The sequence below is a fragment of the Homalodisca vitripennis genome, chromosome 2, assembly GCF_021130785.1.
Source record: "Homalodisca vitripennis isolate AUS2020 chromosome 2, UT_GWSS_2.1, whole genome shotgun sequence".
Taxonomy (NCBI): domain Eukaryota; kingdom Metazoa; phylum Arthropoda; class Insecta; order Hemiptera; family Cicadellidae; genus Homalodisca; species Homalodisca vitripennis.
In genome coordinates, this window is record NC_060208.1 from 22,836,181 (window position 1) to 22,861,173 (window position 24,993).

The 24,993-nt window shown below is 31.5% G+C and overlaps 1 protein-coding gene across 1 annotated transcript; it reads right to left on the bottom strand.

The window, feature by feature from the left end:
• Positions 1 to 11,527: 11,527 nt before the first annotated feature.
• LOC124353691 (aspartate--tRNA ligase, cytoplasmic-like) lies at positions 11,528 to 15,727 on the bottom strand. Its single transcript, XM_046803659.1, is given in 2 exon segments — positions 11,528 to 14,627; positions 14,629 to 15,727. Coding segments are annotated over 2 exon segments (1,605 nt in total). The 5' UTR covers positions 15,523 to 15,727; the 3' UTR covers positions 11,528 to 13,916.
• Positions 15,728 to 24,993: the final 9,266 nt, after the last annotated feature.

The window sequence follows — 24,993 nt, forward strand, 5'->3', positions numbered from 1 at the left end:
TTATCATTTAGGTTTTTTATCCACCACTGCCGTGTTTCAGTAATGGTTTGATTGAATCATTCATTGTCTTAGTTATTACCATTATGAATTGGCCCACACATTAGTTTTCATTAACATAAGATGCATTGCAGTTGTATGAACATTTTGTTTGTTTAATACCCTTTTTTGTTTATGAGTTCCTTTTGTCCAAATTTTTTTTCACAAATGTGAACTATTTTAATGATCTTTGAAGGTTCAACATGAACACCAGCTGGATTTGCAAAGCTAGCTAGATAAAACACGGTTTTAGTGACAATTTTTCCACATTCTCAAAAAAGTGATGACAAGATATATAGCAGCATAGTTAACTGTTTTGGGATATGATTATAAAATAAACGTTTTAACAATAATTAGAAGAGTAAAATTTGTTAGCTCAATTAAATTACATTGCTCACTATCCACTCAATCTTATTAAGTTTATTCCTCATTATTATTGTAAAAAACACATATTAATACATTTTGTCTTAATATTCTCAAAGTAAAAATGTTTTAATTTTGTCAATTGTTAACAAATTTATAAAAAAAAATTAGTATTAAAAACCATTTATAATTAAAAACTACATATTATATATATAAAAATCTTCTCTCTAGCTTCATGAACAAAATATATGACAAATATGTATTTTACTTTATTTAGAATAGCCTATAGATAAAAAAAATACAAGCTGAAATATAATATATGGAATTTCTGTAGTAAGATCCAAGGAAAAATAAACAAAGAAGCCTTCTATGTAGACAAAATACTAGTACAATGAGTATACCAGTCCTTCGTTAAAAAGATATTTGATAATATTAGTTATTATTGAAAATCCATTCTGTGTGTTTATTTTGATTGAGGAAGTACTTACAATTCTATTAAATTCTTTTAGAGTTCCCATTTAGTATAAAAGATTAAAGATTTGTAGACATGAAAGATCTCAGTTCTAGACGGAGGGGCCAGTAGTAGTTTACACCTCAAATGCCATCACAATAAATTGTAGAGTATTTAACTCATTACACAGTTTATAGATAGATGATAACTCATCTTCTTCTATGTGGAACTTCCATAAGTAGGCCTTGTAGCATCTAGTATACAGTTGACATAGTTTAGTTATATAGCTAAATGTATAGCTGTGCACAAACGTGTGGTTTATGTGATGCGTTTTACAATGGATCGTTTGTATTTTTATAAAATGTTGCTGGTTACAATATAAGTATATGTAAACAATAATATCTAGTTATATTTTTGCCGAGTACTTAAAGCTAGGGCTTACGAAGAATTCGTTAGCGCAGGGTAATTTGCTAAGAAAATTGAATGAGTGGTTTAAAATATTATTACGCTCAATATTTTGTTCACTGTTTACAAGGCTCTTGGAATAAGAGAATGAAACATGGCCTTAATATAGAGGAGATGTCGTATGATTCCAGAATTTATGGATTTTTCTTCAGTCTCAATTTTATTGTAACTTAAACTACTACAATGTTGTACAAATGTTGTTCTTTAGCAACCTTTTATGTTGGTTATCCATTTATCAATGATCTCAGTCTTATTATTTTTAGATTAAACAGATACTCTAAGTTTAATTGTAATATTTGTTATGTATGAACCTCCTGTACATAATTTTGAAGTAATTTTAACATTAATATGTATATCTAAAGTGCAATTAGAATAGAAAAACAGTTAAAATTGATAACGAATATAAAAGGATTGTACAATGTGTGACTCTTGATCTGACACCTTCTCATGTATTAACCCTTTGACTTGTTACTTATTTTACCTTGTTTACCCTCTGCTGCACAATTTGATTTGGCAATTGACAAGACTCGGTATTATGTATATAACTTAGTGGTAGGTATTATATTTGATTTATGTTGTGTATTACTTCTTATATTTAAGGTTTACCATTTTACAAATAAAAATACACACAAAATACCTTTTTATCATTTACATATTAACATTAACTTCTTACTCACTCTTCATAATCTTCCATACCTTTTCATGTCATTATAGGTAACTTGTAGCTAAACCGTTTCCATTCCTAGGAATAGGATAATCATTTAGGCCTATATGCAATACATCCCGACCTCCTAATTCTGGAAACAGTTTCATTCAGGCCTTGGCTTAGATTTTGGAACTCTTCTCGAGTGAAATGTATTTAGAATTCACTATCAAAATTTTAATTATTAAAGTCTATAAGCCTGTTAATCCAGGCAGACCTAATCCAGATAAACAATAAACAAAAAACATAACAAAAATGTATGATGTAACACCATGTGAGAAAAAGAAGAAGCTGTCTAACTGATAAAGAGCCGGCTGTACTGGTAGCTATCTTGATTTAACCTCATAAGAACAATGGTATAATTCATACATTTATTTTCTAATTTTGGATTGTAGAATTACGTGATATATCTAATTTTAAACATATTAATATGGGCCCAAACAATTTTTTCAGTATTTTATATTTTTAATAGTAATCCAGAACAAATCTTGACTTTCTTGTTGTTTTTATTATATTCAAAGAGAGAATAAAAATTAAAAATGTGTTTGGATATATATTTATTATATCTTTAAAATGCTCTTTTCTCACCTCTCATAACTCTATTACCAAACATGAGCGCTTGAAAAGTGATTAAGATTTAATATTATTGTTCTTAAGGGCTAAGACTCAAGATCGTTTCATTCACTATAGCTAACTTGTAAGTGGACGATCAGTGAAGTTCATCGATGATGGTATGTTGCAACTTTAAGAAGAAGGTATTAATGGTACTAATGTGAAAAATAATACGATTTGCTTATTTTTATTTACTTTAAAAAAATCATGACCACGTATTTTCTAATACTTTTACATAACTATTCTTATTTTATTTAATGGGTCTCGTAACAGACGGTTTAAAAATTTGTAGGTATTTTTATGCTGCTCTGTATTGAAGTTAGACTAAAATTTTCGTGTTTTTGTAGAAGAAAAAAAAACATTTTTATATTTCATTTATCTATATATCCTTGAAAATAATTTATATAACAATAGTGTCAAGAGCTTTATGAATACAATACAAATATGTTGGGATTTTGTTGAGACTAAAAGACATTTAATGTTGTCAATAAAATCAGATTTGTGTTTAGGTTTAGTTTTGGATAAAGGTAAAATCCCTAATACCACATCAAAGAAAAAACAACAATTTCACAGTAACTCTGTTTACTACATGATCCGTCAGCTAGACGATTAGAAGCTCGGGACATAGCGTATCACCAGTGAATTCTGTTGCCTCGTCTTTGTAACTAACTTTTGTGAGAGGTCAAGGTTTGAATTTTTCCTTGCCCCATACTCTTAGTTTTTGATGGTGCCTCAATTTTCATTGCGTGTAGTACTTTTAACATTGTAAAAGATACACTCTTTGCATTTAATTGGGCTCTTTACTTAACATAAGCTGTAAAATTGGCCAAGAAAATATAACTATAACTTTCTATTTCTCTAGTAATAGAACCCCTCTGCTTTGTCCTCTTAATTTTAGTTTTAATATGATCACTAACTAACCTTGAATGCCTTCTACGTTTTTTCATAGGATGTCTATGTTAGTATTGGTTATATTTCAAGCATCTATAGCTAACCTTGAAGGCCTTCAATATCTATTCACTGATTATATATGCCAGTATTGTTCGATTCAAGGCATCTATAACAAACATTGAATGCTTTCTACATTTACCAATGGAATATCTATATCAGTATTGGTTTAATTACATGGCAAATTTGAAATGTTCATACATATTTTTTTGGGTGTAATTTATGTAAAATTGCAAGTGTAATCTGAAAGATATCAACATGATAGGTAAAGATTGTTTGTATTTTGAGTTAATGGGAAACAAAATTGTAGTTATACAATTATATGATATTTCACAATTTTGGGTGTTTCTAATTGTATTTAAAAGATTTATTTTCACACTGCTGAAAAGTTCATGACTGTACGGATTGCACAATGAATGCTTTTATAGACAAAGGGTATAACTATAAAAGGTATGAAAGAAAATTTGGCCTAATATTACTAAGAAGTTTGAAAGGAATCCCCATTTCTCCCTGATAATGATCAGTATCTTAACAAATAATGAAGAACATTGAATAATTTGTACCTTGAATGTTATAGCTTTGACCAGTGAGTTGAGAACAGTAGCCAAGAACACCTCTTCTAAGTTTTGCGTTTTCTTAATAACAGTACTATTAATCAGTGTTAATTTTTGGAATATTTTTACTCTTTTGTATAATTTTATAAGTATAAGAAATATTAAAGTAAATATTATATAATTTGAATTGTTATTCTATAAACCCAGTTCCTTTTTCCTTACTGGAAATAATGAATATTTAGCCATAAGTTAGTTTATTATAGCTTTTTAAATGAGAATTTTAAACCGCAACACTCAAAATTTTACTTTCTTTTTTCTCAAGTACAGGTCATATTGCCGACCTTCTTGATTCTCGTCCCATAACAACCAATGTTGAATTATAAACCATTATTCTTCTAATGTTAGCCATATAGTCTTGAGAGATTTATATAAATCTAAGTGTATTTTAGTTTTTAATTGCGAATGTTGCCAAATAAGTAAACGCTTTATTTAATTTATTATTTTTAATTTATGACTCAAGAACTTTGTTCTTACGTACTTTTTAATAATTGTAATTTTTAATTATTTATTTATGGATAGCTGCCTTTGTCCCCCAGACGATATATATATATATATATATAGTAAACGCTTAAATAAAGTAAAAAATTTCTGAATTTTTTAGTAAAAAACAGATTTAATATGGGACATCTTAAAAAATTCTAGAACCAAAGGTAAGATAGTAAAACGGTTGCTAGTGCAAAATTGCTTCTTATAGGATGAAATTCAAGGTCATATCAGTTCAGGTAGATCTACAAATTCTGAATACTTAACTTAGCCTCCAAGCAGAGCCGTATGCTTAAGTGGACCCGGAAGAGATATTCGGCCGGACCCTGTCATGTCTTGCCGCACCGTTTCATCCCCCTCTCCACCGTTTTCCCATTGAGAACATTTTATTATTTTGTTAATGATAGTAAGATTCAATATATATTTCTAAAAATAAGTATGAAAAAGTCTTATTAATAGGACCATTTTAAGCATTGTAATTAATTTAGCGAACTTCAAAAATGTATAATAATTAGTCTATTAGTTGTCCACAGTGTCTGCATGTGTTGTGTAACGAACAAGGCGGAGAGTGAGATAGATGAGAACAAGGGAAACAAGTGATAGGTGCCAATCACATTTTTACAATTCATACAGTCGCCATGGTAAGGGCACAGGTCATCGCAGCGTGCGTGCTCCTCCAGTCAACCACCACCACACAGACCAATGGCGTGGCTAGTGAGGGTTCCAAGGGGTCCGGATCCCCCAAAATTTTCAATTAATTTTGTAGTAAACGATTATTAAATAATTCAGTAATACTGACATGTACTGCTGAGAGATTGTTCTCAACAAAGAAACGGGTCAAGAACTTTTTAAGGAACAAAATGGGGTCTTACTTTCTTTCCACTACGCAAAAATAACAGTTGTCTGGGCTCCCCTCCATTTTTTCCTGGCTAAGTTCTTGACATAGACACTAAGAGCAATGAATGAATTGAATACAGAAAATAACTTCTCAGGTATTGGATGTTATCATAATGATAAAAAAAAATTAATAGTCACAGTTTCTTAGAAATTGTAATGAATGATATTACAAATTTAGCCTGTAATAGCGTTGCAATTATTAGATTGAGCTATCTCGTCCGTCGACACAGTCTTTTCAAATAGACGTTTGGCAGGGTCCGATCCGGGCCTTGGTAAAATTGTCTGAAATAACCAGTCTGAGTAAAGGCCTGCCTCCAAGAATCCAAAATATATTCATGTGAGCAAAATTATTATTAAGGAGTCATTCCGTAATGAAGTATGAGTAGTTTCTGTTAGTAAAGTTACAGTATAGTTCTATAATATATGAGATCTGCCTTGATGGACACTCTTAAGCCCATATAGTAAATATATATCTGAAATTGGTTCAAACACTAAAATAATTTATTTTGTGGAAATAACATGAAATACGTTATAAACCCTACAGCTACTGCTACATATTTTATACAATTGTTTTATTTGTAATAATTTAATTTCAATAAAGATTGAATAGCAAAAAAAAAAATGGTCAAATACAAAATATTTGAATAAAAAAGTAAGGGCTATGTGATGTAGTGGTAGCACATTTACCGGGCAATTGAGAGATCTGTCTTCAAGTCCCAGCAGAGCAAGTACTTTTTGTGATTAAATCTTTACTGAAATTAAATCAGAATATTGTTGTTTATACAAATTTAATAGCATTTTTAATGATTGATATTATGCTTATATTTGTTCACCTTAAAGAGATACACAATAAAGATTAATATTTCTCAAATTTATTGATTTCTAGGCTTAAAAACTAGCTAAAGAGGATTAATTTTACTGTACCGTCAGATAAAACTGAAGGTTGGATAGATATCACAGAATCTTAAATTTTGACAGGTTACCTTGGAGCAAGGGGAGTTATCCTCCATGCCCACAACTTGTGGACCTTATTCTGATTATTCCCAAGGTCAGTGTGAGGATCTTATCAAACACAACAAAAGAACCAGTCAGTAAACAGAGGTAGAGTATTGATAAAAATCGCTTTGAGCAAGGTAGTGTTATAAACTATGTTTGTATTTCTCACCCCGACTTTTCACATACTTTGGACACTAAGACTTAAAGTTATATTATTTGATGTTCTTTTTATAATTATATTTTTTCGTACTTTACTTTCTTCTATTCTATAAATTCGTTAGCAAGAAAACTTCTAAAAAGTATCCAATAAAAAAACCATTTGTTCACAGTTTTATTGGTTATATTGAATGTATACAAGTGTCTCGTTATTGGTTGAAAAGTAACGATGATATCCCATCACTTTATTTCTCATCAGGTAATGTTGAGTTACCAACAGAATCTACAATACAGAGCCATCCTGTAAAAAATATACATTGTAAATTATTAGCAAAAAATAATACAATTAACACCGCACTTAAATATATATATATATATATATTCATATACAGTATAACTTACATATATTCATGTGCATGTATGTATGCATTAAAATCACTAAAGAGAGTAAGTTCTAATTTATGTCTTGCATTAGATTGTAAACACCAGAATAACATTAAAAGTGCAACATTTTTTTAGTATCGTTTTCTCTTCGTAAAATTAAGAATACCACTGCCAAATCACCGATATATTTACTGGACTAAAGTTTGCAGCCATTCCTTTGAAGGCATGCAGTGTCGGTCTGTTATGCCCTACTTCTTATTCTGTCGTACAAAAAATAAGTTTTTCACTCAAAATATATGAAAGAAGGAAATAAATAGGTTCTATTGGAACTTACTCCAAAGTATAAAACTCTGTTTATAAATCAGCACTAATTTTTTTCTATAGGAGAGGCAGATCTTTAGGTGTAAACATTGATTAAAATGAAAACTTTTCCTCGTTTTGGGAATATTTTTCATAGTATCAGTTTCTCATGGTAATCTAAAAAGTTTAGATGAACTTGTGTTGTAATAAACTGAGGTGTTGGTTTATCAGGAGAGTTATAAGTAGCTGATGAAGTACCTGGCAGTATGATGGATAGTATCCAAACCTGTATCCAATATCTGTGGTTTGGGTTATAGAACTATATATTCCTTAGATTTATTGAAAGTGCATTCTTTTAACAACTCAATTAACTAGCTCTTTCATTTCTCAGCCAAAAAATTATGTTGTTTTTGTTTTATTAGGTAATTCTTACCCTTAACCTGCATTAATAAGTATAAATATATAATTATTTGTAAATATAATAACCATTAGTCTAACATGTATATAAATAAATAAAAATTAATATTCAAAAAATTATAACTGTTTTGATACATGGACATATATGAAATAATATTTACATGATTATTAAAATTCAATATGTCTTCAGAAATATAAATATTATAAAATTTAAATGCATGTTTCAGTTAAAAATAACTAATTCAATGCTCCTAGAAAAACCACATAATGTAACTAACAGTTATAAAAACAAAAATGGAAAAAAGAAGAAAAAGGAGCAGAGAGGGATAGCTATAATCATACACTCATTTTTTCCTGTCACTAACCAAGGTTAGTCACTCTCAGATCGCCATCTTCTCCATGAAGTAAGTTTTAACAGTTGAAGCAATCCAATCCTAGCTCTCCATACATTTTATGGAAGTTGGAAAGGATTTCCACATACTGTATGCAATTGAAACAAACATTTTAAATACGTATGTGTATTATGACAAGGAATTCACATGTGAATCTAAAACAATAAAATACTATTTACCAAGTACCTAAAAATAAAACACATTGAGTTTAACCCAGTGTACTGTTAATAGGCAATCTAAATTTTTCATATTAGTATAATGTGATAAAAAAAGTCCCATTTACTGATATATCTTATAACATTTTAAAATCAATATTAAGGAAACCTAGAGTGGCCAATTAATTAGTGTGGGTTTTGTTTTATCTGTATTAATTTGTAGGCCATGCTTCAGTTAAATGTCCTATTTGGTGTATGTCTAAGTTAAAATTTTCAACAATAGTTTGATTGATGAGTGAATATTTGGATATTGTCACTATAAATGTGAAATGTGTGTCAGTATTGTGTTTATAATATAAAGTGCAAAAATGAAGACTTCAAGAATAGACTCTTGTGGAACACCACAGGAGACAGGTTTCCTGTTAGATTTGATGCCATCAACCACAAACCAAATACAACACAGCGTGTGGTTTAGGAAGGCTTTAAAGGTCCAGCCTCCAGTCACACCGACACTGGTCTGAAAACCATAGTTCCACATTGAAATCACTCAACTTGCACAAGTTGAAATGATTTCCAAGTACATATTTATGGGACACAACTTGATTTTTAGACAGAACCATCTTGATATAGTCTGATATAGTGTAAAGTACAAATACACAACACTTGATAAAACTTCTTATCACTGTAGTTGACAAATCTTTTCAATTTTGTACATGAGATTTGCCTGGTAAAAGATATAAAGAAAATGATTATTCCAATAGTGGGTGGTGTCTGAATCCCCCCCTCTCTCTACACCCACTCCCAGCACTGTTGCTAGTTTTACGCGTATGAAGTTCTCATCTGTCTAAATATCTGTTGCAAAAAATAGTTGATATATGACAACACCACCTCAAATATCATCTGACTATTTCCATGTGATTAAACTTGTAAATATTTTATTTTATTGATTTATTTTTATTAGTAGTCTGGTTCCAATCTACAATATGAAATGAGACAGTCTAAATGGTATGTCTGTATATTAATTAAATTAAAGGTATGTTTATGGATCTTTGTGTTCTCTGTTGGATTTGAAAGGTACCCTCCTACAGGAAATTACATCATTTGATTATTCACACATATTGAATGAATTATATAGTAGCAAGTCAATGTAATATTCTCTCACAAAGCACTTTTATCACTAAACAATTTAGTGATTAGTTTTGAAGTGTTTGTTCCACCTCTTTCAGGTCCTTGGCACTGATGGAGCTGTTCGCTCCCCTATCTACTGGTGGGGTAAATGCCCATTTTTTACTGTCACCCCTATACATAGGGGTTGAAAGTACAAGTACGAGTCATATATGTATACTCGTAATATAACAGAAACCACTGTAATTTTTACTCTTAGTATATTAAAACTCCGAACCATTTATCTCACGAATTCTCTCGCAACACGTTAGCTGCGACCAATGCGTTTGTGTGTAGTGCACTGATACGAATGTGCAGGATCAGTATAAAGCCGAAATGAAGGTGTTAACTACATGTAATATAGCCAGACATTCATTGGACAGTTGTGTAACATGTTGACGGTGGCAGACGTGTTAGTGCGTAGTGTAGTATTACGAGAAGTCAGGATCACTTAGTATATAGCCACAGTGAAGGTGTTAACTATTTGTAATATATCTTATCTAGACAATTATTGTCAATGTTGAGTTTAGTTTTAGTTCACTTTCCTCTTAGTGGAGTGTCTGGAATCTGGAGTCATGTTTGTTTGAAGAGATCCCAAAAAAACTTCAGCGACGAAGAAGCTCAAAATGAAATCTTCAATATCAGCAACACCTGAACTACAAAATACAGTGTAGTGATAAAGAGATATTCTCTTTGTCTCATCAGGTGCACAATTCAGACACGATATGGCAAGAAGGCACAAGATAAGACAATGAGAATACCACTTCATCTGATATCGAAACGATGCAAATAATTCGTTTTGAGTCTCTTCGTCACTAACGTTTTTTTATCTCTTCAGACGAACATGACTCCAGATTCCAGAAGTCAAAATGGTGACAGCGTCAGATTTAAGATATTACGTTATTATATGTAGACATTATTGAATAGTGGTGTAACATGTTAACTGTGCCATACAAGTTAGTGCAGAGTGTATTGTTACGAGTAATCTGGATCATGATCTGGATTCAGATAAGCGCATTTATTGCTACAAACCTAGCCACTCAATACTGCCACGAAAATGACCTAGTTATAAACACACAAAAAACAAAGCAAATCATGTTTGGTAGAGGAGGAAGGGAGGAACCAGCATTACCTGAGGTGGAAGTGGAAGAGACCGCATGCTTCCTGGGCATTACCATCGACAGTTCCTTTACCTGGACAGCCCACATTGACAGTGTATGCAGGAAGTTGAACACTGGCATATTTTTAATTCGAAGAATGACGCAAATTGGCACTCCAGAAATAGCAAAAATCATTTACCATGCTTTCTGTGAAACTCACATAATGTATGGCATAGCCGCATGGGGTGGTACTACCAAGACCAATATGAACAGGATACTAATATTACAAAAGAGAGCATTAAGAACTATACTAGGCCTACAACCTATGGAGAGCTGCCGAGAACATTTTAAAAGTCTTAAAATCTTGACTGTGTATGCAATGTACATTTGTGAGGTGGTACACTATGCATCAAATCAAACAACCAGCTCAAGGATCAGCCCTTCACAACTATAATACAAGACATGCAACCCATTTCAACCTCCCAGCTCATCGAACTTCTCTATATGCAAGAAAACCAATATACGCCGGTATGAAAATCCTCAACCACCTACCACAAGACTTCAGACAGGAAACTGGTGCAACACTAAAGAACAGACTGAAGAACCTCTTGTTGGACAATCCAATCTATTCCATGGATGAATTTTATCAAACGACCTGGACTTGATGTTATGTATTGTATTACAATTTTATGTATTTACTCATATATTGTATATAGTATTGTTTTGACACCATTGCATTTCTTAAAGAAATTGTAATAAAGAATATTCTGACTTCTGATCATGAGCTGAGATTTGGAGTAATGAGTAGTATAGAGCTGCAATGAGATGTTAACAATACAGCAGGATTACATTCAAGGTATAAAAGATTCACTTTAAAATAAAAAAAGTCTATATGTTTGACAAAATATTTATTTTATTTCACATTTTCCTTATAAGGCCTTACATAGAATGTTCTGCTAGTAAGACAGTTAATCTCCTCTCAAAGAAAAAACAACCAGACAAAAGTATATGAATACATAAATGCAACCGTAACACCCAAAAATATACACCTGAGATAAATGAAAAGCACTCAATAGAGATAAACATTAGTCACACTACTGAACATCTCCCTATTGTACTATACAATGCATTTTCATACCTATTGATTCGATCAACATTGTTTTGTTTCACTGAAATACAAAATTAACTATAGCTGGTTTTCTATTGATTTAAGATTAACAACACAATATATTAATAATATACCATTACAAACATAAAAAGAACAAGTTAACTTGTTAAATTAACACAATTATTTTCTTGAACCTTCCACAATTACTCTAATAACATAAAGTAACCCAGGTATTTAAAAAAACTTAAAGCCATCATTATATACAAAAATGTTTATAATTGCCATACAATCAACCCTTCAATGAAGTTATGTATAAAATACTATAGGCATACAAAATTTATACAGTTGTATAATACATTATAAAATGTAATTAAAAAATTTGTTTAGCGTACATGTCAATAATTTATAGTATACATAATATACAAGTAAAATCAATTACACTTTAAACAATTTGACCTAAATTGAAGGTTGAATATAAACTATATGACCTTGTGTGCATCTAGTGTTAATGTGTATTTTAAGCAACTGCATTTTTATAATTAATAATATACTATTTTATTAACATGGATTTTAGTACTAATGTACATTATTTATACTTTTCTATTTTTAACATGTGTGAAAGCGTATTTGATTTCTCTTTTCTAAATAAATAATTGTTGCTTACAATTAAACAGTACGTTTGTGGAAATAGTAAGATTTAGTATTTGTACTGAATATTTTCTATCATCCAAAAAATACATTATATCTGAAAATTATAGCCTACTAATGATGAACTAATATAAGTGCAGGAATTAAACATTTTTCTAACATATAAGACGTGTTAGTCAACAACATAAAACCAATATCTGAAGCATTAAACACATAATATGAGGTCATGTTTAATCTTGTAAGCATAATCATATTTTTACTTTGCTATGTATTCACTTTAATGTTTTTATATAATTAGCAATTAAGTAATTAGTTGAATATTATTAATACAGCTGTGTTTGTACTAGTAGTACGGACACCCATCTTGAGCTGACTTGGACAGGTTAAATATAGCATCTACCTACATACTTATGTTATAATTATCGGCTTACCCAAACCAAAGTTAAAGCTAGCCTTGAACCCTGTATTACATAAATACATACTGTTGCTCTTATAGCAATGGTTGATTGAATAGGATATAATAAAAACATTACAGAAGATTCTTTTATTGTTGACACTTTTTCTCAAAAAAATTTCACTATTATTTCGAATATCTGCTTAAAAATAATCTAAGTCTTAGTTCAGTACGCCAAATCAAAAGGATAAAATAATTACTTAGATACAGTCATATTAGTAAAAGAGTTGGTATTCAATCTTTAATGTCTAATATACTAATTATAAACATTAGGTTTCTCATACAAATTCAGTAATCAGTCTGTAGTCAGTCAACTCATTTGTTTATGTTGAGTTAAAAATAAAATCTACAGCTACGAGTTTAAACTACAAAACTACAATACATAACCTAATCTGCAGAAAATATTAGTAAAATTACCTTAACATAACTCTTGTAATGCATACTTGAATAGTTTACTTAGAAACTCTATAATAAATTTAATTTCTTTAGACTTCAGAATTTACAAAATGATTTAATAGGTACAGTAAGTGATAAGTAAAATTTAGAAAAGAGGCCTCAATTAGGAGGCTGATTTTCTGACAGTAAAAACAACCAAAGAATAGATGAATAGGCTAAATTTGTTACGCCCATTTTGTATTGTGCAGATATTTCAGTTCAAGATTCTCCATATGACAACCAAATACTACTTTGAAATAAAAGAAAATTATTATCAAATTATCTTTTCTGTCATACACAGTAGACATAATTTACAATATGTTTTAAAGCCATTTTGCAATTATTTCAAAATTGTGCATTCAAAACCTAGGACTATGAAATTTGTTCAGATGTTGAGTTATTATAATTTGGATGCAATAGAAATTAATGACTGAAATAATATATGACAATTAAAAATTACTTTAATATTAATAAAACCAATTTTCGCTATGTAGCCTACTGATTAAAATGCTACAGGTGGCTATTATACAAAAAAGCTTTATTTTAAAGATAAATAAAAACGGACTTTGAAGAATTATAATAAAAAACCAACAGTCTGCCAAATTCTACTTTATGACTAACCAGTAAAGAGTGAACTAGGGAGTTACTCTCTTGGGGTCTCGTGGAAACATGGAAGTCTTCCGAATGTTGTCAAGTCCAAGGTAGAGCATGACAACACGCTCCAATCCTATTCCGCCACCAGCATGAGGGGGGCATCCATACCGGAAGGAATCAATGTAGGACTTTATCTTCTCAATGTCAATGTTGTGGTGGAGAGCTCGTTGGGTCAAAAATTCAGGATCATGGATTCTCTGAGCACCTGACATGATTTCCTCTCCTCTCATAAAAATATCATAAGAGTTTGAGCGTTTAGGATCTGTTGGGTCAGGCATTGTGTAGAATGGCCGTACTGCCAAAGGGTATTTGTCCAGGATATAGAAATCGGTATCATACTTAGCTCTCACAAGTCTTCCTAGCAGTTTCTCATCAGGGGTACTAAGGTCATCCTCGTCACCAATTGTCACTCCTGCTTCTCGCAGCATGCTCAGTCCAGTTGAGAATTCCAGACGTAGTGGTGGATCCAGGAATTTGAATGGTTCAACGGCAAACTGCTGACCGACTGTTTCAATTTCTGTTTTATACTTATCACGAAGACCTTTGAATATTTCTGTGAAAGTGTTTCCTATTGTGTCTAGTACTTCATGATAATGGTATTTAAATGCCATCTCTAGATCCAAACCTACGAATTCAGTCAAGTGGCGATGTGTGTTGCTATCTTCTGCTCGGAACACAGCTCCCACTGTGAAACACTTTGTCAAAATCAGCAGCAATAGCCATCTGTTTGTACAACTGGGGACTTTGAGCTAAGTATGCAGATGATTTGAAATAGGAAACTGTAAATACATTAGCTCCACCCTCGCTTGCTGCACTGATAATTTTAGGGGTGTGAATTTCAACAAATCCTTTGTCAGTAAGAATATCTCTAAAAAGTCTACAAACTCCAGCTTCTAATCTAAAAATGGCTTGGTTTGCTGGTGTTCGTAAATCTAGTATACGGTTGTCCAAACGAGTATCTTGGTTTACCTTAATATTGAGGCCTTCCTGATCATCATCTTTGACAGGTCTTGCTGCGTCTTCGATCAGTAGAGGAAGTTGACTCTTGGCTTCACTTACAATCCAAATTTCTTGAACATGAATTTCAACTAATTTTTGACTACATGCTTCAATCTCTTTAGGCACACTGCTTACTAATCCAATGACATCAATAATTGTCTCTTTATTTATGTTTGATGCAAATTTTACCATTTGTTTACTTACAGTATCAGAGACATTAACCAAGCATTGAACTGTAAATTGCTGTTGACGTAGTACCATAAAGCATTGCTTGCCTTTGGCTCTGCTAGTGTGTAATCTGCCTCTCACCAAAACAACTTGATTTGTTATGCTAGGGCATAAATCTTTGATATGAGTAAATGAAGTTTTTCGGTTTTTATCTTCATCACTGCTGCGTATTAAGCCAAAAGTACCATATTTACCTTCTGACACGTCTGTTTCCTCTTTATCACCTTCTCCTTGTCCAGCAGATTTTCTTGCTTCTTTCTTAGCTGCTTTTTCAGCATCTTTGGCTGCCTTTTTTAAAGCCTTTTTTGATTTTGTATCTGCTCCAGCTTCTACGTCCTCAAGCTTGTCTTCTTCGCCCATTTTCAAAGGAATACAGAACAGGACAAACTTTATTTAAACACAATTCTTGTTAAATTAAATGATGCAAGTATCACACAACTTTTAAAATTTTCATTAAGTACGATAAAGGTTAGGGCTTTCCACGCTTCACAAATATGGGTGGTATACAGCACATAGCACATTACCAGCAGTAGGAGTTTAGCAGTAGCAGACGGTTGTGTCACATGAAGCCAGTGTGGCCAACGTCACTCCACTTATGACGTTAAGATTATGAGTACCACAATATTATGTATTGTAAAGAATAATAATATTCATCCTCGTTTTTAATATTAACTCAACTGATCAGAATATATTGATATCATCGAACTATTATCAAATTTGTTATGGCGTCAATATATAAATTAAAATCGTAATTTACTGATCAAGATTATCTTGTATACTATTATTTTGGTAGTGTGAAATCATTCAACATACAGGAACACGTATGTTCTTGACAAAGACTTATTAGTAATGTTTAAATTTGAAGAAATATTTTGATATAAAATTTGAAAGATGCAGTAGCAATAGTACTTGAGATCGATTTATTCACTCAGAGAGATCGGATTCCAGTACTATTGGAATAACGGTTATTATGTGAATGTGAAACTAGAGAAAAGAGGTTATTGGAATTTTTGTAAATAAATAATAGGAGGTTATTGATATAAAGTTATCTTATGGTAAATATTTGAGTCTCTCTGTATAGAATGTTAGTTAGGGATCGCCGGGGCTTTTTAAATCCTATTTTAACATAGTTTTTTGAACAACATTGAATGGTTCAAATATAGTTTTGTATGGACCACCCCAAGCGATTATCCCAAAAGAGAGCAGCGATTGGACATACGCATAATTACGCCCAATCCTACTTCTTGCCTGCCTAGGACATTACTCAGCTGATGAAATGCAAATTACCCCCCCCCCCCCCCACCCCCCCCCCCCCCCACCCCCCCCCCCCCCCACCCCCCCCCCCCCCCACCCCCCCCCCCCCCCACCCCCCCCCCCCCCCACCAACTTATTTGGCAACAATCACACTCTAAAAACTAAAATACACTTAGATGTAATACTGAATCTCAAGGGATCTATATGGCTAAAATTAGAAAAATAATGGGTTTTATAATTTAATTCCAACATTGCGGTTCTTATGGGAGTCAGGAGAATCAAGAAGGACCTGGCAATATTGGACCTGTACTTGAGAAAGAAGAAAGTAAAAATTTTTACTGTTGTGGTTTACACAATTCTCCATTTAAAAAGCTATTAAAGAAACTAACCTTAATGGGGCTTTAAAATTATTTCATCTATTTCCAGTAAGGAAAAAGGTAATTGGGTTATATAGAATAACAATTCAAATTATAATAATAATATTACTTTAATATTTCTTAATATTTATACAAATTATACCAAAAGAGTATAAAATATTCCCAAAATTAACACTTGATTACATAGTACTCCGTACGTTTATTAAGAAAATCACAAAACATAGAAGACTTAGTTGTTCTTGGCTATCTGTTCTCAAGCCTACTCACTGGTCAAAAGCTATAACATCTTTCAAAGGTACAAATTATATCAATGTTCTTCACTATTTGTTAAGATTAGCTGGATCAATTAATCAGGGAGAAATGGGGATGTCCCTTATCAAACTTCATTAGTAAATAGATTAGGCCAAATTTTTCCTTTTCATACTTTTTTATAGTTATTCCGCTTTGTTTATAAAAAGCATTTATATGTGCAATCCGTAACAGTCATGAACTTTGTCAGGGCTCGACGGGGAGTGTGAAAAATAAATCTTTTTAAATACAATAGTTAGAAAACATCCAAAAATGTGTTGAAAAACATCATCATAATTGTTATAACTAACAATTTTGTTTCACACATTAAACTCAAAATGACAAGAACAAATCTTTTAAAACATATCATTTTGATATAGTTTCAGGATTACCCCCAACTGTGCAATTTTACATAAATTACACCCAAACAAATATATGTATGGCAACATTTAAAAATTTGCCATGTTAATTAAACCAATACTGATATAGATATTCCTTTCGTAAATGTAGAAAGCATTCAACGTTTTGTTATGAGATTCTCTTGAATCGACACAAATACTTGGCATATATAAATCAATGAATAGATATTGAAGGCCTTCAAGGTTAGCTTACTATGATGCTTGAAATATAACAATACTAAACATGAGACAATCCTATGGAAAAACTTGAAGAAGTGAATTCAAGGTTAGTTTAGTGATCATATTAATAACTAAAATTAAGAGAGGACGAAAAGCAGAGGGGTTTCATATTACTAGAGAGAATATAGAAACGTTATAGTTATCATTTTTCTTGGGGCTCAATTTAACTTAAACAGCTTTCTATAGTTAAGTTAAAGAGCCGATAATTAAACGCAAAGAGTATATCTTCTACAATGTTAAACAGTACTGGGACACGCAATGAAAGTTGAGGCACCATTCTAAAAACTAAGGGTATGGGTGGCAAGGAAAAATTCAAACCCTCGATCCTCTTCATAAAAGTTAGTTACAAAGGACTAGGCAACTAGAAATTCCACTGGTATGATTAACGCTATGTTCCCGAGGTTCTGTGGATCGTCTAGTGACGGGAATCATGTAAGTAGAGTTACTGTGGAAAATTTGTTGTTTTAATCTTTTGAGATGTGGTATTAGGGATTTTACCTTTGTCCAAAACCTAAACCTAAACACAAATTCTGATTTTATTTGTGACAACATTAAATTTCTTTTTAGTCTTCAACAAAAATCCCAACACTATTTTGTATTGTATTCATAAAGCTCTTGACTACGCTATTGGTTATATATAAATGGTTAATTTTCAAGGATATATAGATAATGATAGAAAATAATAAAAATGTATTTTTTTCTTCTACAAAAAACAACGAAAATTTTATGTCTAACATTCAATACAGAGCAAGCATAAAAATACCTAACACAAATTTTTAAACCGTCCTGTTATACGAGACCCATTAAATTAAATATAAGAAATAGTTTATTGTTTAATAAGTATTAGAAAAAACGTGGGTCATCTCGAATTTTTTAAAGTAAATCAAAATACGCAAATCCGTATTATTTTTTCAACATTTGTACCATTAATACCTTCTTCTTAAAAGTTGCTAACATACCATCCATCGATGAATCTCTCATCTGTATGCGTCTGTCCCACTTACAATGTTAGCTGTAGTGAATGAAACCGGATCTTGAGTCTTAGCCCTTAAGAACAATAAGATTAAATCTTAGATACATTTTCCAAGCCCCGTCATGTTTATGGATAATAGAGTGTATGATAGGTGAGAAAAAAGAGCAAGTTGAATTTAAAGATATAATAAAAAACATATCCAAGACACACAATTTTTTAAGTTTTTTATTCTCATTTTTGGAATATAATAAAAAACATACAAAGATAAGTTCAAGATTGTTCTGGGATTACTATTAAAAATATAAAATGAAATAACTGAAAAAATTTGTTTTGGGCCCCATATTACATATTGTTTATAGAAATTGAGATATATCACGTAATTTCTACAATCCAAAAATTATGAAAATAAATTTATGAATTATACCATATGTTCTGTATAGAGGGTTCTAAATACAAGATAGCTAACCAAGTTAACAGTTTACCCATGTGCCGAGCTCTTTTATCAGTTAGACAAGCTTTTCTTCTTTTTCCTCACATGGTTGTTACATCACAACATTTTATTGTTATGTTTTTTGTTTTATTGTTTAATCTGGATTAGGTCTGGCCTGGATTAACAGGCTTATAGGACTTTTAATAATTTAAAAATTCTGATAGTGAATTCCAAATAAACTTCACTCGAGATAGAGTCAACCCACCCCTCATCCCAAAATCTAAGCCAAGGGGCTGATATTGGAAACTGTTTCCAGAATTCAGGCTAGTCGGGAATGTTAATTTGGCATAAAGTGTGCCTAAAATTGATCTATTGTCCTCTATTCCCTAGGAATGGAAACGGTTTATGACTACACAGTTATAACCTTATAAATGTACATGAAGAAAGGTTAATGGAAGATTATGGAGAGGTGGAGTAGTAGAAGTTAAAGTTAATAAGAATGATAAACTGACATGAAAAAGGTATTTATTGTTGGTGTGATTATTTTATTTGGACATCAAAATGGTACAACTCTTAAATATAAGAAGTAAATTTACCACAACATAAATCAAATATAATACCCTAACCGACTAAAGTTATATATCATAATACCGAGTCCTTGTCAATTGTCCAAATCAATATTGTGCAGCAGAGGGTAAACAAGGTAAAATAAGTACAAAAAGTCAAAGGGTTAATACACTGGAGAAGGTGTCCAGATCAAGAGTCATACATGTGCACAATCGCTTTTTAATAATTCGTTATTCAATTTTAACTGTTTTTATAATTCTAAATTGCAACTTTAGATATTACATATTCAATGTTAAAAATTACTTCAAAATTATGGTAAGCAGGGAGGTTTCATTCACCATCACAAATATTGACAATCTAAAATGTAGAGTACCTGTTAAATACATCTAAAAATAATTAATGACTGATGATCATTGAATAAATTGGAATAAACCAAACATAAAAGGTTAAGCTAATGAAACAAAATTTGTACCAACGTTGTAACTTAGTAAGTAGACCTTAAGTTACAACAAAATTGAGACTGAAGAAAAAATTCCATTATCATTAATTGCTGGCAATCCTACTAGTACATCTCTCCTCTATATTAAAGGCCATGTTTCATTCTCTTATTCCCAGAGATCTCAGCAGCTCTTGTAAACAGTGAACAAAAATATTGGTAGCGTAATAAATATTTATAAAATAAACCACTCATTTTACTTATCTCCTTAGCATAATTAACCACTGCGCTAATACGAATTCTTCGGTTAAAGCCCTAGCTTTAAGTTACTCGGACAAAATATCGAACATAACTAGATATTATTGTTTTTAACCATATTAGCTTATTATTGTACACCAGGCAAGCATATTTATAAAACAATACAAACGATCCATATGTAAAAAAACGCGTCACATAAACGCCCACAATCACTCGTTGTGTGCACAGGCTAATATCATTTAAGCTATATAACTAGAAACAATGTCAACTGTAGTAACTAGATGATCTATCACCAGGGCCCGCCTACTTATGGAAAGTGTCCACATAGAATGGAAGATGAGTTTTTATCATCTATCAATAAACTGTGTAATGGAGGTTAAAGTACTCTAACTCATATTTATTGTGATGGCAATTTGAGGTGTAAAATCTACTACTGGACCTGTGACCTGTGACTGGGCCTCCCTCTCCCGTCCTCAGAACTGAGATCTTTCAATGTCTACAACAATATCTTTATATCTTTTATACTAAATGGGAAACTTTAAACAAATTTAATAGAATTGTAAGTACATCGTCCTCCAAATACAAAATTAAACACACCAGAAATGGATCTTTCAATAAATAACTAATATTATCTAAATATTCCTTTTTAAAACGAAGGAACCGATTACTACATTTGTACTGTATGTTAGTCTACATAGAATGGCATTCTTTTGTTTATTTATTTCCTTGGATCTTACTAATCACCAGAAATTGCCATATATTATATTTCCAGCGTTGTAATTATTATATTTATCTTCATCCGGGCCTTATTTTCTAAATAAAGTGAATAATACATATTTGTCATTATAATTTTTAGTTCATGAAGCTAGAAGAACTAAAACATTTTTTATATATATATAGATCGTATGGTAGTTTTTAATTATAAATTGTTATTTTAATACTAATTTTATATTTAAATAAATTTGATTTAAACAAATGACAAAATTAGAAACATTTTATACTTTGAGCAATATTAAGACAAAATGTATTTAATAATGTGTTTTTTTATAATAATATGAGGAATAAAATCTTAATAAGATCGAGTGGATATGTGGGCAATGTAATTTTAATTGAGTCTAATCAAATTTTACATCTTCTAATTATTGCTATAAAACGTTTATTTTAACAAATCATATCCCAAGACAGTTAAAACTAATGCCTGCTATATATTTGTCATCCACTTTCTTTGATGAAATGTGGAAAAATTTGTCCACAAAACCAATGTTTTTATCTAGCTCTGAGCTTTGCTCAAAATCCAGCTGGTTGTTCATGGTTCAACCTTTTTAAAGCGATGCAAATTAAAATTAGTTTCACCATTTGGTAAAAAGAAATTTTGGGAGACAAACCATCATCAGCTCATAAACAAAAAAGGGTAATTAAACAAACAACACATGTCTCCCATAGTAACAAGTAATGGAATCCTTAAACGTTAAATGAAAACCCGAAATAGTGTGAGCCAGAGTTCAATAAATAGTAATAACTAAGTCAATGAATCGATTCCAATTAAACTATTACTGGAAACAAGGCAATGTGTTTAGATAAAAAAACCTAAATGATAAACAGGATTAATTTACAGTAAGTTGGTTTCCAGACCTCAACTGGACTCTAGACTGGGACAACACTAGCGAGTCAATATTTGGGCCTAGATGAAACAATATTGAATCAGCAGAGGGTCACGTCTCTCAGTTAGACACACAAGGAAAGGGAAAAATTACAAAAATTTACCTTGCTGTATTTCTGGAAGGAGTAAATAAACATAATAGAGGTATAACAAACTGTGGTTGATACGACTTTCAACTCAACACTGAAAACAACAGCTCCTGAAATAATTCAGCTAAAACCTCTGTACAGGGGTGTCTCCAGGACAGGTCCTCGCATTCGGAGGGAGGAAATAGAGAGAGAAGGTTCGGTGACAAGTAGATCCCACGCGGCTTAGTCGCAGAATCTTCACCGTCCACATGGGTCCCAACCAATGTTCGAGAGGCCGGCCCAGACTCCACCCATTTGTGACTGGTAGTACGCTTCTAAAATATTTTTTTAAGGCGGTTCACAAAGTTCCACAAATCTATGTCTTCTACTGGCTCAAAGTTTTTCCACATTCAGAAAAACTGTCTTCCATTTCCCCTGAAAAAAAGAAGCGGAAGAACGAATCAAATCAAAGTAAGAAAGCGGATACGCTTGAGACAATGGCTCACTTTAATACTTAATCAAAAAATACTTACTCAAATACGTTTAACTTAATATATTGACACTCTTATAAAAATATTAAATTTCTTTAAAATTCAACTACCCAGAAATAGATGTGAAGAAATTAAAATATTTTAAACATTTCCCTCCTCATAAATAAAAAAATCTGTAATTTTTGCTCTACTTTAATATCTTTGTTACAAGAATTAATACATTGTAAATGTGGAACCCATACTAGAGCATGCAAACTCTAATTATGACTGTATTGTTTGAGTACAAAAGTCTTCAGTGTGAAATTGAGGCCCTCAACTTTTCAACTTCTCCTGACCGCAAAAACCAAATTGTATGAATATCACAAAAACTATAAATCATAGACATTCAATTTGTAATTTAAAAAGTGATTTTTCTTAGTAAAACAAGGGACATTAAGTTATAGGTGTTCTGCCCACATTACAATCGCTCATAGGCGTCTAAATCTCTAATGGAGATAAAAAAAATCCTATCTAATCCTGTTGTAGGTTACGATTCAACCTGGTCATCAGCATACATCAAAAATTTGACTATTTTAATACACAACCTTTGTACTACATCATAATTTTACTATATCTGAAAGTGATGAGTCATTCAAATTTGAGCCTTGCAGTACTCCTGAGGTCAGGGTTGATCATATTACAAATTAAGATTTATTATTATGTCCAATATGTAAAAATCTTAAGTAATTTAATTAAAATACACAATAATAAAAAAATATAAAAACATGTATAACAAGGATACTACTACAATCATGTTAAAGAAAGATTGATGATAGTGATTGCCGTTAAAAAACTACATATTAACAATAAATGTAACAAAACTAAACTGTTCCTCACGAAGAAAATGAACAATTAAATGTAACCAAAACTAAACAGTGCACGAAGGAAAAAGAAGGTGAATACAGGGACAAAAGACGACAATGATACACACATTGTATAGTCCTTGTTATGATAACGGATCGGATTCTTTCTAAAGCATTTTCAATTGGTAAGAATCTATAGGACATATTTTGAAGAGAAATGAAACATCAATTAGTATTTTACAATCTTACTTGCTGGAGTCTTTGAATAGATCCTGAAGAGCTACTTTGACATACTGTTCTGTTTTCTACATTATACTAGGATTGTAAATTATAGAGGCACTTTATCATCTTTATCGTCTTCAATACATACAAGGAGAAATGCAAAACATTCCTAGAATCGTGTTGCGCTGACAGAAGTTTTTATACCGTACATTCTCTGCTAGGCTTGATTAGAGCAGTTTGTTCTTAGTTAAAAATCAATTAGTGGCATGGACTAGGCAGGTTATTTTATACCGGCAGTAATTTTTTTTGAAAAATAGTTTTTTCCTTTTTTTTATTTATTATTCATATCGCCCCAAAACTTTCATTGTTATCAATCAAGCATGGATCAGGTTAGCAAGGGTGGTAAGAAATCACACGCAGGTGGTTTTATAACAAAACAGAATCGAATTGCCCCCAAAAAAAACAATAAAAAAACCCTCTTTTTTTTTTTATTTAGGTTCAATGTACATTCTTTTCCATTTAAATATCGGCTGAACAAGTTCTAATGCGCCACATTAATTTTTACATTTTTCCAAAAGTTTAGCTAGTCTAAAAACACACTTAATTACATCTATAGTTTCTCAACAAATTTGCATTATGAGACTATTTGAATAAAAGTTGAGTTAATGAGTCTCTCAGTGTGGAACTTACCTTCTTGTTGCTGGCTTTCTGGATCTTTTGGGAAACTTTTACCGACAGCAGTGGGACGACCAGCTCCAGATCCATCTGGTCCATGTACTGGTTTCAAGTCACTGACGAGGCGATACTCAGCTTGATCTCCTGGCACCAGGAAATTGAAACATCTCAAAAAAATACACAAACAAACCTGAAACTAGACCAATAAATAGGTTTAATCTAATAAATAAATAAATAAATATATATATATTATATATATATATATATATTATATACATATATATATATATTCGGCTAATTTATGTAATTAAAAAAGTTGTTTGACACGGGATTTGGTCCTTCCCAATCATCTTATGTTAGTTAGGTTGTTACAACCTATATGTGACACAAACGGACACAGGTACAATATAATTTGGAATTGTAAAAAGTAGGGGCTCTCTGTGGTGTAGTGGTAGCACCCTCACCCCCGCAAGGTGAGAGATCCGGGGTTCAAATCCCGGCCAGAGCCGAATACTTTATGTGATTCAATGTTTACTGAAATATATGATATATGTATACATATATTATATATATTATATATTATATATATATATAATATATTTATATTATGTATACATATTAATATATATATCTATATATATTATATACACAC